Source organism: Electrona antarctica (genome assembly GCF_951216825.1).
Source record: "Electrona antarctica genome assembly, chromosome: 23".
NCBI classification, from domain to species: domain Eukaryota; kingdom Metazoa; phylum Chordata; class Actinopteri; order Myctophiformes; family Myctophidae; genus Electrona; species Electrona antarctica.
In genome coordinates, this window is record NC_136804.1 from 15,154,947 (window position 1) to 15,171,077 (window position 16,131).

The 16,131-nt window shown below is 44.0% G+C and overlaps 1 protein-coding gene across 4 annotated transcripts in view; it reads right to left on the bottom strand.

Annotated features, from left to right (window-relative positions):
• The window catches only part of anks1b (ankyrin repeat and sterile alpha motif domain containing 1B), a 296,270-nt gene that overhangs the window by 120,788 nt on the left and 159,351 nt on the right, over positions 1-16,131 (bottom strand). For all 4 annotated transcript variants that reach the window (XM_079494548.1, XM_079494547.1, XM_079494546.1 and 1 more), the window contains exon 11: positions 8,531-8,693. In XM_079494548.1, coding sequence (XP_079350674.1) covers positions 8,531-8,693 — 163 coding nt within the window. The remainder of the gene's footprint in view (positions 1-8,530; positions 8,694-16,131) is intronic.

Here is a 16,131-nt window from a genome sequence, read left to right on the forward strand (position 1 = left end):
GATTGATTTTAAAAGTACCTTATTAAATTACTACCGCAACTCAGCTCCAAATCACAACATTACACACACCTCATTAGAACTTAAAATTAATCATCAAATATTAAAAAGAGAATTAGTTCCCCATGCTCCCCCACCATACACAAAACCCATCCCACAGCCCATGTTGCGTCAAAAGTCTCTAGATTGTCCACTGTCCTGTAATAGGCATGTTCAACCCTGAGGCGGGCTGCCACCAGTCCAGAGAGAGAGAGAGAGAGTGAGAGCAAGCGCACGCGAGAGAGGGATAAAGAAAAAGAAGGCTAAAGTTAAAGTAAAAGGAAAGAGAAAATGTGATAGATGGCCAAAAACTCTCTCTCTCTCTCTCTCTCTCTCTCTCTCTCTCACTAACAAGACATAAACTGTCATATTATATACAGTACAGGTGCCTCCTCTCCAGGCTGTCACTTCTGACTCTGTCACTTTTGACAAGCAGATATGCAAGGTTCGATTTGCTTGGTGTGGGGTTGGGGTTGGGGTCATTTACCTTTCGGCTGCCATGTTAATTGTTTGTTTTTTACAGATCCCTAGCTCTGTTCCATAGCGTTAGGAGTTCTCCTTAACGCGATGCGACACATTGGCCACTTTTTTTCTCTCGACTTTTGTATATGCACTTTCGCTACTCGCCAAAACAAAGACGGTTTTAAGGTGTTGAAACCCTACTCTCCTCGGTGGAAAGACTCTCAGCCTTCCTACCCCTAAAAAAATCAGTTTGCCAATGGGGTCCAAGGAGAAGATCTTAAAGATCTTGTTGACTCTATAGTGCCACCCTTAGACCAAACATTCCACTTGCACTCACGCTTGCACTCACACGTTTTCCAATTTCCCTATACACCCCGACCATCAATGGGCTTTCAAAACTTTCAACGGGGCCTTCAACATTTTTAATAGCAGCTCTCTCATGTGTTCAGTCCTTTAGATTTAGCCTTCACACAGCATGCAGACAAGAGAGAGAGAGAGACGAGGCGTGACGAGACGAGACATCACATCTTTAGCCTCGGGCGGGAAACGGAACAGGGGAGAAACATTCAATAAAAGCTGGAAGGAGAAGATGAACAAAAAAAGAAAGATCAAAGAGGTGCTTACACTGCAACGTCGTCCTGTGAATACCTGATGGATGCAATAACCCCATCCTGGGGTTTCACTTTATCACCCAAACCAGACAGAGACCTTCACCATCAAAGCACACTCTTGTATAACAAGGCCTGTATTATAAATGTAACCGTGGGGACAATTTGCTCCAATAAATCCCATATAAAGTTGGAGGTAGAGGTGGAGCGATGTCATTTCAACAGAGTGTGTTGTGCTATTGCTGTCATGAAACTACATTCTGCTGACTGCATTTTGCCCAAAAAGCTACAGAGCTTTTGCCAGACACATAACGTGGATTCACTGACGCCTCCGCGTCAGTGAATCCACGTATGAGTCTGGTGTTCGGCCCATAGGCAGCTTGAAAAGTGGGCGTAAGTAGTTTCCTTGACAGACAGACACATCTAATCAAGATGACAATCTACTTTTATAAGTGAGCGAGCTATGTCGGATAGATGTCGGAGTCTATATCAGAAATATCTGGACATATCCGTTCTTATCGTTTCTGTGGAAACTTTTAAACTTGTTCCGTCGAGGGCAGCCACTTCTGTTTTGAAAGTACCACAGCATGTATGTTACGTCACCATATACACGTGGACCAATCAGCAATCAAGAGGCTGTTGTACGGAGTCTACGGACAGCAGTGGAAACGTAGTCACTGATTGGCCCGGTCATTTTCGGATTTCTCCAGCTTCCGCATACTCTCTGCCGGCGTCCAGACTCATAGCGGGGAGGAGGAGGGAGTGAATCCACGGCATGTGTCTGGCAAAAGTCAGGCTAACAGAGCTGTTCAATATCCTAGCAAAAATCTTGTATCTCCATATTTGTACTTTTTAAAAGTTAGCTTGTAAATTAATGTGGCAGCAAAAGTAGTGGAAAATATCAGACGGACCTACAAGCTCACAGTGCGTCACATCGTGTTTTGAGCTTATAGATCTGATATTTTGAAAGTGACTTTTATACAGTGGCTTTTATACATGTATTTAAATAGTAAAGTAAAAGTAAAAGTATTAACACACGCCGGGTATTAATTATATATTAAATGTACAAAAGAACACACATGGAATGCTACTGTAGGTACACAATGGTGCGTGTGCAACTGTGCACGCACGCACGCACGCACGCACGCACGCACACACACACAACTGTACACGTCAGCAGCTCCGTGTTTACCAGTTGGACGACAGCGTGTGTTTATCTCGGGAGGAGTCGGTCGGTGACCACTTGGCAGTGGTGTAAAGTAACTAAGTACATTTACTTAAGTATTGTACTTATAAGTAAAAATCTGAGATACTTCCCATTTTCAGTACTTTTAACTTCCACTCCACAATACATTTCAGAGGCAAATATCGCACTTTTACTCCACTACAAATTATTTGAAACTTTTAGTTAACTAGTTAACTTTTAGTTTAGTAGATTTTGATAATTATTTCAACACATACATTAACTACTTCAGCACTATGTCGGCCATTTGAAAATAGCAGATCTACAAGCTCACGCATTGCGATCTAGTAGATCTGCTATTTTCAAAATATTTGTATACATTTGAAAACTTGAAATGAGACATAATTTGCATAATTTGTATTTTTACTTTTGCACAGTCCTTTAAGAACATTGTGATACAATACTTTTGTACTTTTACTTAAATTTTGAATACTTCAATGTATTTCTACATTGAAGTATTGATACTTTTACTTAAAGTAAAGAATGCGAGTACTTTTTTCCACCACTGCCAAGTAATTCACAGTATGCAGAATGGGTACATTTCAAACGAAAGCACAAGTCAATACAAAAACTGTTACTGTGAGCGACACCACACCATGATAAAGCATTACACTTGTTTACAACAACAGGTTCCACCATTTTCAATTCATGGGAACATTTAGAGACGTACAGATATACATACAAACTATTTCATTTCAAGGACCCCCACAATTTCCTGTATTTGGCCGCGGACCCCCATCTGTTTTTCTAGGGACCTAAGGCCGGTCTGCAGCATGGCGTGGGAAACGCCGTGCACGTGATTGGAATGCCACGCGTGTTATGCACACGGCGGCGGAGACGAGAGGCCGCGGGTTTTTAGAACATCTCATGATATGGGGATGTCAATAGAGATAAGGAATGCATGGATTGAACTGTGGGAAAGGAATGAGCAGACAGAGAGACAGACAGAGAGATAATCCCAGATCCAAGGAGCCTAGTTCTGAAACCCATTAGTTCTGAAGACCTGATTCTACAAATGTCTTCTAAATCCTAGCGGTTTTCTGAAAACGTATGTTTCTATGTCAGTGGTTCTCAAACGTTTTCATGTCAAGGACCCCCAGCATGATATGTATTTGGCCGTGGACCCCAATCTCAAAATATGTTTGTTGCAGGGACACCCCAGAAGCAAAGATTTGAGTTAAAAATTTGAAATGTATAATATATTCAAAGATTTGCACAGATTTTCAGGATTTTTCAAAAATAGCAGATCTACAAGCTCATATATGTATATCTGCTATTTTCCAACAGCTAAAGTTTAAACAAATGATTAAAGAGGGTGACAGAGATGCGTTCCAGATCTTAATGGGATAAGAGTTGTTGCTTAGCAGTTTGAGCTCAGAATGAGGGACTGAACTGGTCTCTAGTGGTCTACTGGTCTACCAGGGGTCCTTGAGGGAGTCCCAGGGGGTCCCCAGCTAAATGATAGTTAGGAACCAAATGGACCCTTGTGGGTCTGTAACTATGAGAGTGTACAAAATACAAATGGTTCCATTTGTACACTCTCCATTTGTACACTCTCAGAGTTAAATTAACATTGATTTTACACCATAAATTGGGGGTCCCAGAGATAGAAATGCCATTCAATGGGGGTCCGTAGACTAATGCATGTCAAACTGGGTGTCTTTGAAATTAAACGGGTTGAGAATCACTGCTAGAGCCGTAAAAATGTTCTCTTATGGGGGTCCCTGGCATATGTTTTTAAATGGGGATCCGTGGGCGAATAAGTGTCAATTTGGAGGTCCTTGACCTGAAAAAGTTTGGGAACCACTGGTCTAGGGCACTAAACTGGTCTCATGGTGTCGCAGTAGGCATTAAAGCGGATCTCTAGACGTGCTCCGGTATTGCCTTGGTGGGTTTGGGGATCGTTTGTGACTGTAATTGGACGGTGGAGTATAGACGTGTGTGTGTGTGTGTGTGTGTGTGTGTGTGTGTGTGTGTGTGTGTGTGTGTGTGTGTGTGTGTGTGTGTGTGTGTGTGTGTGTGAGACGCTCCGAGGCTTTGGAGAGCGAGTAACTTCAGTGCCTCCTCAGCTGCTGTGAGACTGACGACTGCAGCCTACAGCTTTCAGTGAGCCAGCACCAGAGAGGTGCTTTAATGCAGAGAGGATTAATGTGTCAAGAATTGTCACACACACTCTATCTATCTCTCTCTCTCTCTCTCTCTCGCTCTCTCTCTCTCTCTCTCAATGTAATGGGTCTTGGCATGCGAAATATGTCGTTTGTGTACATTGCCAAAGCAATAGATGTATGTACAATTCAAATAGAATAATGAAATGTGTAAAGAGATGCTATACATCACTCACAACGCAATTATTTAAAAGAATTAAAGCTTCTCTCTCTCTCTCTCTCCCTCCCTCCAACACACACCGACGCACAATCTTTCTCTCACTCTCCCCCATTAATTTATTTCTACAGTATCATTACTGAAAATGTACCAGTGTTGGCCAAGCGGCCCATTTTCAACTACCGCAGTCCCCGATGTGCACGTCTTCGCTTATGTGTGCATGTGCATGTGCATGTGCATGTGCATGTGCATGTGCATGCGTGCGTGCGTGCGTGCGTGCGTGCGTGCGTGCGTGCGTGCGTGCATATACCACACTTATACAGAGGACCACATAGGAAACAAGCCTAGGCCCTAGGCGGAGCTTGGCCCAAAGCCTGTTAATAAATATCAATATCAATCAATAAATATACCGGTACTACTTTTCCAAGTGTCTGTTTTCACTACTGAATGAGATCAGTACACAAATTAAATAGTTTATTTTCACTTAAGATTTTCGTATTTGATTTGGCTTTTGTTCTAGACTAGAGGTTCTAGATTCCTCTGCTGCTCTGTGAGCCACTTACGGTCACATTATTGTTGCGTCATTGATATCTGTGAAAATAATTTTGAGGCCGATCTGATCGATATGGCATTATTATGGCCGCTTTGGCCGATTTCGATATGCTACCGACCAGTAAGACAACTGAGGGCGAGAAGTGACACCCGCCCGGGAGACAGCAGAGTGCTGGGCGAACACTGGCGCTTTGGCATGGGGGGTGAGATCTTAATTTTCTCTGCTACCCAAGATTATATGTATTTGGCCAAGGACCGCCACCATCTGAAAAGGTGTTGTGCCAGGGAGCCCCAGAAGAGAAGCAAACATAGCAGGAAATTGGATATACTCGAGTTAAATAAAATTGAAATACCTCAAAATGGTACTTAACACTATCATGATCATGGTTTCTATTCTCTGCCCTCATCACAGCACCGGAAGTGATATGCGACAACACACACACTAGTTAGACAACATCCGGTCGCAGAATTTTGGCGCTTCAAAATAAGGGTTGAACGGGGGAAAATGCTGGCGTGAATTATATCGAAATTATTAATAAATCCTGGCGGGTAGAGGGTTAAGTAGGTAAATGTACTTAGTTCCTTTACACACCATGAACGCCACGTGGCACCACCGTGTCCTCCACTCACAGCCTCTCCTCGTTCTCCTCTGAAGGAGAGAGAGAGAGCGACAGAGACAGACTGGCTAATTTAGACACATCAAACTAGAAGCCTGGAACCCCCCCTTACTCCCTGCCGTGTCATGGATTAGCATTCTGTCGTTCCCCCGTTCGCCCCGAAATGAACCCGCACTGTTCATACACCTATGAGCCTCGTTTGGCTTTCATACAGAGCAAACAGGTGCACGGTACAAATTGACGTTTTTGCCATTTTTAACCTCTAAAAGCAGCTCTTTCATTCATATTCCCTCCACTTATTCTTTCTGCAACCATATTTATGCATGAATCACTTCTTCAACACCCGAATTGTGGACACGTAAATGTCACCGTTTCAAATATAGCAAAAATAGCAGGTCGACAAACTCACAATGCATCGCATCACGATGAATTGTGAGCTTATATATTTTTTGCCACCATGCATTTGTGTTTTTTTTGTGGCTTTCGCCTTTATTTAATTTTTTTATGGAGGGACAGAGAGTAGGCTGACAGGAAATGGGGAGAGAGACTGGGTTAACAGCCAAGGTGCCTGGACCGCTGAGCCACGGCCCAGGCAACCATGCATACGTTTGAATGAAACAACGCGTTGCGTTAGTCGGTGAAGGGGAGGCAGAGGTATTTTCTCTCTGCCTGACTTTCCCGCGGTCCAGTGACGCTCACACCGTTCACCTCAGAGCTCCCCCTTCTTAGCTCTGATAAGAGACGCTTTGACAAAGCGGCACACACACACACCTGATGAAGATGTACTGACACACTGACACGTTGTCACGTTCTATTTGACTGCACCCTGTTAATTAAAAGGCTTCAAATCATCAAATGCCGAGTTTGCTCCAGTAACTTCATTCTTTCTTCTCTCATGCGCGCGTGCACACACACACACACACACACACACACACACACACACACACACACACACACACACACACACACACACACACACACACACACACACACACACACACACGCGCACGCGCACGCGCACGCTCTCCTCCACCAGTCTGTGGGCCACGGCAGTTCCCATGGCAACGTACAGTACAGGTGACTCACCAGCCTGTACTATAGAGGAGAAGGAAGGCACAGGAATTGGTGATGCAGTTGCCGTGACAACCAACGGAGGATGTGTAGCATCGCCATGGGAGCTGATGAACCGTGGGCGCCGTTGGATGCTGAGAGGATCACTGGACCCAAACTACAGCTGAATGCAACTGTAATATACGCCTCCAAACTACAGCTGAATGCAACTGTAATATAGGCCTCCAAACTACCAAACTACAGCTGAATGCAACTGTAATATAGGCCTCCAAACTACAGCTGAATGCAACTGTATATAGGCCTCCAAACTACCAAACTACAGCTGAATGCAACTGTATATAGGCCTCCAAACTACAGCTGAATGCAACTGTATATAGGCCTCCAAACTACCAAACTACAGCTGAATGCAACTGTATATACCGTAGGCCTCCAAACTACAGCTGAATGCAACTGTATATAGGCCTCCAAACTACCAAACTACAGCTAAATGCAACTGTAATATAGGCCTCCAAACTACCAAACTACAGCTGAATGCAACTGTAATATAGGCCTCCAAACTACAGCTGAATGCAACTGTATATAGGCCTCCAAACTACCAAACTACAGCTGAATGCAACTGTATATACCGTAGGCCTCCAAACTACAGCTGAATGCAACTGTATATAGGCCTCCAAACTACCAAACTACAGCTGAATGCAACTGTATATAGGCCTCCAAACTACCAAACTACAGCTGAATGCAACTGTATATAGGCCTCCAAACTACCAAACTACAGCTGAATGCAACTGTATATACAGTAGGCCTCCAAACTACCAAACTACAGCTGAATGCAACTGTATATAGGCCTCCAAACTACCAAACTACAGCTGAATGCAACTGTATATAGGCCTCCAAACTACAGCTGAATGCAACTGTAATATATAGGCCTCCAAACTACCAAACTACAGCTGAATGAAACTAATATATAGGCCTCCAAACTACAGCTGAATGCAACTGTATATAGGCCTCCAAACTACCAAACTACAGCTGAATGCAACTGTAATATAGGCCTCCAAACTACCAAACTACAGCTGAATGCAACTGTAATATAGGCCTCCAAACTACAGCTGAATGCAACTGTATATAGGCCTCCAAACTACCAAACTACAGCTGAATGCAACTGTATATACCGTAGGCCTCCAAACTACAGCTGAATGCAACTGTATATAGGCCTCCAAACTACCAAACTACAGCTGAATGCAACTGTATATAGGCCTCCAAACTACAGCTGAATGCAACTGTAATATATAGGCCTCCAAACTACCAAACTACAACTGAATGCAACTGTAATATATAGGCCTCCAAACAACAGCTGAATGCAACTAGGCCTCCAAACTACCCCGGCCCAAACTACAGCTGAATGTAACTGTAATAAAGGCCTTTTTGTGGGATTTCATAAAACTCCACAGAAGGCTAAATAAACAGACAGTATAAATCACAGCACTGCAGGCACTTGTTTATAGTGCATAGAAACACAACCCTTTTTTAACCTTAATGTTCTAACCATGTCACTGTGCATTTGTGCGTGCATGCATGTGTGTGTGCATGTGCTCGTGTGTGCGTGCGTGCGTGTGTCCTACCATTGCGAGGGCACGTCGTGCTGCTGAGCCGGTGGTTGATGTCCAGCGAGGAGGGCTTGCGCGTGACGGCCGAGGTGACCGACTCGTACGGGTTGTCCTCGTCCTCCGGCAGGAAGACGTCCAGAGACGGAGACGTGAGCACCTCCGCTGAATGCTTGGAGTCCTGCACAGAAGGACAGAGAGACGGACACACTTAGAGAGGTGAGTGGTGAGCACCTCTTGGAGTCCTGGGCAGGTTGGACAGAGAAGGAGACACTGTTTTTCAGTCCAAGAGCAAGGACTAGGGTTGTCCCAATCCGATCACGTGATCGGAAATCGGAGCCGATCACGTAATTTTCAAATGATTGGAATCAGACCGGGAGCAAAAAAGCGTGATCGGGACGTCCCTAGTATAAATATTATATCCATATCAGGATATTAGACTGGATATTGTCTGTGATTTTGATATTGTACTATTGTGATATCATATGGCATGGTGTTCTATAAGAATATAAATATCGGATCAGGAAGAATCAGTATCGGCAGACCCTCAAAATCAAATAATCGGAATTGGATCGGGAGCAAAAAACTTGATCGGGGCAAATGGTATAAAATTGCCTTACAACGCCTTGGGCTGCGAGTGCGTTGTGAGCTTATAGATCTGCAATTATTTTCTCCTCAGAAAACGCATGCAAAGTCGTTAATGACACCTCCCTGTTGAAGACCCTATGACCGTTGCCTGATTCACTTTCCAGTATAGGAAATAGGAATACATTTTAATTGGCCAGAGTACAACCTTATACTCGCCATCCAGTTAGGTCCAGACCCAACAACTTCTATAAAGTTTGATTCATGGCAGACGTGCAGGGTATCTGATCCCAGCAGGGTGAAAAGCCCTCTTCCTTTGTGCCAAACAAAGTATCGCTTGATCACAAAACTCCTCAGAGCGATTCTGGACCCAGATTAAAAAATGGAACAAAAGCAAAGCAGAACTGAATGATGGAAAAAAGGATAGAAAGCCTGCAGAGTTTCAAACACGTGGCGAGCAATGTTTACGCGCGCGCGCGCACGCACGCACGCACGCACGCACGCACGCACGCACGCACGCACGCACGCACGCACGCACGCACGCACGCACGCACGCACGCACGCACGCACGCACGCACGCACGCACGCACACACACACACACACACACACACACACACACACACACACACACACACACACACACACACACACACACACACACACACACACACACACACACACACACACACACACACACACACACACACACACACACACACACACACACACACACACACACACACACACACACACACACACACACACACACACACACACACACACACACACACACACACACACACACACACACACACACACACACACACACACACACATTCCCTCAGGTGGTACCATGGTTCAAAACAAACAGCAGATGGAATCAGGCGTCAGGAGTAAATATGTAATTTCACAAAAAAAACAAGGAATGATTACATAGTAATAATGTGTCAGGTGAAACAGGCTCCGTTGTCCCCCTTTTTGTCTCCACCAGGCCGAAGGCATGGGGACAGAGTATGTTTTGCACTCCGTCCGTGTGTGTGTGTGTCCGTGTGTGTGTCCGTCCGTCCTTCCGTCCGTCTGTTACCAGCTAATCTCCGGCACCGTTAACCTGGTCGATGCCAAACTTTGCACACACACTCCCTGGATGCCAACGATGAACCTCTGCCCCGCATTTTCCAGAACGGCCTGTTATAGCGCCACCATGAGGCAGTTTTTACCTAAAACTGCACCGATCTGCGTGAAACGTTGCATGCACACTCCCTAGAGGCCAAGGACAAACCTTTGACCTGCATTTTCCGCATCTGCCTTTTATAGCGCCACCAGGAGGCCGACTTTTGTAAAACACATTTTTTGATATTACTCCTCCAGATTCTGTCCAAAAATCTCACAAATCGTTACACAGTATCTCTATGGTCATGTGCTCAAGTCGGATCTGTCCGATATTTCATATTCCATCCTAATTGGCTATAATTGGCTTTCACAGTTTGCAAGATTGCCCCGTTTTGAACAAAAGCCTCAAATCATGAACGCAGCATGCAATTTACGTGAAATCTTTCACACATTTTCTTACTAGGCTGAGGAATATATCCCACCCTTTTCACATTGGCCTGTTATAGCGCCACCAACAGGTTGATTTTTGCAAAACACATTTTTGGAACAAAATGCCTCAAGTCATCCAATTGCCATCAAATGTTTATATTACTCCTAAACATTTTGCCAAACATCTCACACAGTCCTATCCTCCTGGTGGAGACCTGTGCCCAGAAGGGCACTTTTTCTAGTTTGTCTTTGTTTTTCCCCCATAGTAATATTATGATTTTAGTAATGTTTCTCTGGCGCAGCCGTTGTTCGCGTCCGTTCCCAAAGTTCTGTGCGTGGTTCAATGACCTTGTTTTGTTGTGGCTTTCCTGCTGTCCAGCTCATACCATTAGCAGCTATTGTCGCTCCGAGGCTGCTGGTGGTACAGCTTGCTCGCTGCGGTGGGGAAATCTGCCCTTTCGCGGTGCGTGTGGCATAGCTTAGGAGGCAGGCAATCACTACACTCCATAGAAAAGAACACCAGCACTCACTTTAATTCCAATAGGATTCTCTTGTGTATTTATTAAGGCTGCCTCCAGCAGCAAATGTTTTCTGCTGGAGGCAGCCTTAATAAATAAACCTTAATAAATAAACCTTAAATAACCTTAATAAATAAACAAGAGAATCCTATTGGAATTAGAGTGAGTGCTGGTATTCTTTTCTATGGAGTGTCTCTACCTGAACCGTGCACCCATTATACACTATATTCAAATCATACTGCACTCCCATTGGCTTAGGCAGCGTGTGTGGCAGCCAATCAGGCTAGGCCATCAGTATGACTAGGTCATTATTATAAAGGTCGTCTACATTTCATGAGCTTTCATTAGCCAGGTTTCACCTGACAAAAAGAGTGTATTCATGGTAAGAAACAGCCTTGTTTGAGACTCCTACTGTATGAGACAAAAATGCATCATACTGTATATGGTGTACGTGCAATCAGACAACATCCTGGGTCTTATTAAAAGCCTGAGACTGGACTGGAATAAAGACTGAAAAGCAATCGGACACAAACAGCACCATTCACCCCAGGACGCTGTTTTTACAGATAGTTTCTCGTTGCGCTTCACTGCGTCCGCGGCATGAAAAGGTCGACCGAGCCACACGGATCGGATCGCACAAGAGAGCACCAGACATGTGTTCCCCGTGTCACACACACACACACACACACACACACACACACACACACACACACACACACACACACACACACACACACACACACACACACACACACACACACACACACACACACACACACACACACACACACACACACACACACACACACACACACACACACAGGGAAAAGTGTCGGGGGTGGGGGGGATGAGAGGGGGGAACAAAAGGTGATGGATGATGGACTGTACTGACTGACGGGGGTCTCTAGATGTCTGTGTCGTCCCATAATGCAACACTCCATCATAGTTACCTGGAGTGTCACACATGCAGCAACCCACCCGCCCCTATACGTTGCAACGCATGCACGTAGGTGCGTGCGTGCGATACCTACGCACGCAGGCACGCACGCACGCACGCACGCACACGCACACACGCGCGCACGCACACGCACACACGCGCGCACACACACACACACACACACAATTGAATAATTGTATTTGGATCTGCACAAAAGGCGCACGCATGCATGCACGCACGCACACACACACGCACGCACTCACACACACGCACACGCGTGCGCGCACACACACCTGCTGCGTCTAACCACCAGCTGATTTCTCACCCCAGAAGACAGTCTCCCGGCACCTGGCTGCTACAGCCATTATTCTTCCTGTCACACTCTCCTACTACATTACCCAGGTTGCACTGGGCCATCAATCACGCGGCGAGGGGGCGAGCTCGAAGTGGATTAACGAGGTTGGCCCCGATATACACTCCTTACTCCACTGGTGCTTCTCAAAGCGGGTCCGGGGGCCCCCCTGGGGTCCTTGGTGGGGGTTCCAGAGGGGTCCCCAGGCAAAATGTGTTGATACAGCATCAAACTCATTCTTACCTTATCCATTGATACGTTGGCTATTAAAAAATAGCAGATGTACAAGCTTGCAGCGAGCTGTTATATTCTGCAGTATTTGAAAGCAAAGAATTTTAACTCAAATCTTTGCTTCTGTGGGGTCCCTGGAACATCATATTTTCAGATGGGGGTCCACGGCCAATTACATATGATTTTTGGCCAATTATATACAGTATAATATTTGGGGTCCTTGACATGTTTGAGAACCACTAGAAACATGGGTTTTTCAAAAATCTGTCATGTAATGATTTAGAAGACATTTGTAGAATCTGGTCTCAGGTCTCAGTGGGTTAAAACATTGAGTGAAAAATAAGAATCAAATTTAATGAAGGAAAATAGAATAGAAGAATGTATTAATGATAAGACATCTTTGTTTGTTTTCACCACCAAATTAGCAAACAATAAAATGTAATATTGAAAGACCAGAAAAATCACAAATAATTAAAGTTTGCTTTATTAAAGCAAACATTATGTTGCGGCTCCAGATATAATTGTAATGGCTCTTCTGATAATGAAGGTTGCCTACCCTTGAACTAAACAAACAATCACTATTGTTTTCTTTTCCGTTTAGCAGATGATCTTTGCAGGAACACACCCACACAAGCTGTGCTTAATTTTAACCTCACTAGCTGGGTATGGTTATAGGTTATAGCGGCCCGGGGGCTGTAACGAGATCAAATGTTCATTTGAATGCCTTCCAAAAGATTCCAACATCTATAAATTCCACCCAAATATTACATTTGTATGGTTGCCACTGTATAGTGCTGCATGACTAATCGGGGAAAAAATTATCATGATCTAGATTCTAGATTCAGACACTCATTTCTAAATGTGAGCAAGAATCATGCAGCACTAGTTGGCTGTCCAATTCATTTGAGTTAATCTAGAGACTTTAAGAGAGGTTTAAGTCAAGCACTTTGCCACAGTATAGTTGGCTCCAGGTGCCACATTTTGAATGTAATGTAGTAATGTTCAGTTTTTCATGAAAAAAATGAGAATCGTGATCTAAATTCTTGGGCATTTCATTAAAACAAGTCGATTTAAATTAGGAGAAGTCGAAAGTCAAAAAAAATAAAATAAAAATAAAATATATATATATATATATATATATATATATATATATATATATTCGATTGTTTTCCCCATATCATATTTTTTGCTACAAGAGCGCACTCGCCTGTTAGTTTGCCATTGCATTCAGAACGCGCCCTTAATTAAGAACCTAAGTCGGGGCGCCCGCTGGCCTAGTGGTCCAGGCACATGTCACATATAGGCTCTGGCCTGGCGTTGCGTGTTCGAGTCCCGTTCATGACGACCTTTGCTGCATGGCTCTCCCCTTCTCTCTCTCCCTCTTTCCTGTCTATCTTCACTTGATACTATCAATGAAGGCGGAAAAGCCAAAAACAAATCTAAAAGAAATTAAAAAAAATAACCTAACTGAAGCTGTGTGTGTGGCTCTCAGCGGTGTCCCACTAATTGACTGGCTGAAGTTGAACTGAGTCTCTATGTCAGAGAAGTAACAGTAAGCATGCAAACTTTATCCCCAAACTATATCCCCCCACCTCCGTGCTGACGCAATGACTGTCCTTTTTTCTTCTACATCCTGAGCCACTGCATGCCCCTAAAATGGTCATCAATGCTATTCTGACATGTGTGGGTATGTCTCTGCGTGCGTGCGTGCGTGTGTGCGTGCACATGCTGTCTATGTTCCCCCTGTCAGCGCTGAGATCAGACCATCAGTACAGCTAATGGAGTCCAGGCAACAGGTTTTTTATATACTTTCTTCCTCACAGGTGGCCCGCCGGTCGTTCAGATGATGTTGATTTAATGTGACAGCCTCGTTAGTTCCACATGTCAATCACACAGCCCGTGATGACTCGATGGTGGAGGGGGGGGGGCACTTTGTGACAAGCACCAATGTTGTCATCAGAAACCTATTAGTACATATACCCCGGATCCCACTTTGAGAACCACTGCTATAGAGATTCTAAAACACCGCCTCCGTTGCAGGCGAGCGAGACCATGAAGCGACGACAAGGAGAGAAAATATAAAGGGAAGGAAATGAGTCACAAAGACCCATTTCTGAACTCCTCTTTAGAGACGTGAATACCGAGAAATAAATAGCGTTGAAAATGAATACCTGTATATAGTAGTGACACACAATCATGTGACTTATTATGGTTCTTTTCTCCGACTGCTATACTAAACGTGATGACCATCTTCCCTCACTGCAGGTCAGGACGCTACAGCGGAAAAACCTTTCACAAAGTGTTCCTAAGACTCTTAAAGCGTATAATCACGTGGATACCTTGTAATATTTTTTATAATATTAATACTTTCCCCCCCATTCATGAGTTACACAGGATACGTTTTCATTGTTTAATTTGTGTTTTTAATAAGGTTTAAGACTTACGGGATTTCAATTGGACAGAGTGGCATAGGTGACGCGAATCCAGGCAGTGACCGTGGCATTGCGATGTAATTAATTCCACAGTCAAACTGTTAATAATATAACTAAAAAATATAAATAAAATCGCATGGATGCACCTGGGACGTATCCTCAGTGATGTATCCTGAGGTCAATGGGGTTTCGGGTCTACCAACATCATACCCCTCACTCAGGCGATCCAGCCGGGGTGATCAAGTCCCGACTTAAGTCCCATTAGCTACCCTCAATCAGTCCCACAAGGGCAAAACCAGGGCCACACAATCCGTTGGAACTACTCCAGAACTACTCTGCCAGGGCTGGGAGGTACACTTCTATATAATATATAATATAATATAATAGTATTAACCCTAGAACACTAAACTTAATCACTAAACCTGGGTATATTTTACAATAATACATTCCATGAAAAAAAGATTGTCATCAAAATATATTGAAGTACAAATACATGGCAACTTGAGGTACTCTGCTTCTTGAATATTTCCATCATGCCCTGGGACGTGAGAACGGTCCAGTGAAAAAGAGAAAGCCCATTGTGCGATCAGTATGGGATTTTTCTCTATAATCCTGGGTGACACCTGTGTGCAGAAAAAAACAGGAATGTGTGCAGGGAAACAAACCTACCTTCTATGATGTCACTGAGCTGAAGAATATAATTGTCCGGGTGAAAATCACCCGGGTTTAAGTGTTCTAGGGTTAATAATAACAATATTTCTTGTGTCTAGAAATCAGCCAGCAGCAGCACAAAAACATAGCTCCATGTGACAGATGGGTCAAACTCAAAGTCATACAAATGACACTAGTTTTGTGGAATATATATATATATATATATATATACCAGGGAAATCCCCCCTGTCAGGTGTAAAGGAGCGACTTGGACACTCATGCATGAAGGAAGCATGAGTTCAAAATCATGGGATAAAATATATATATATATATATATATTTATTTATTTATTTCCCATGATTTTGTAACCCAT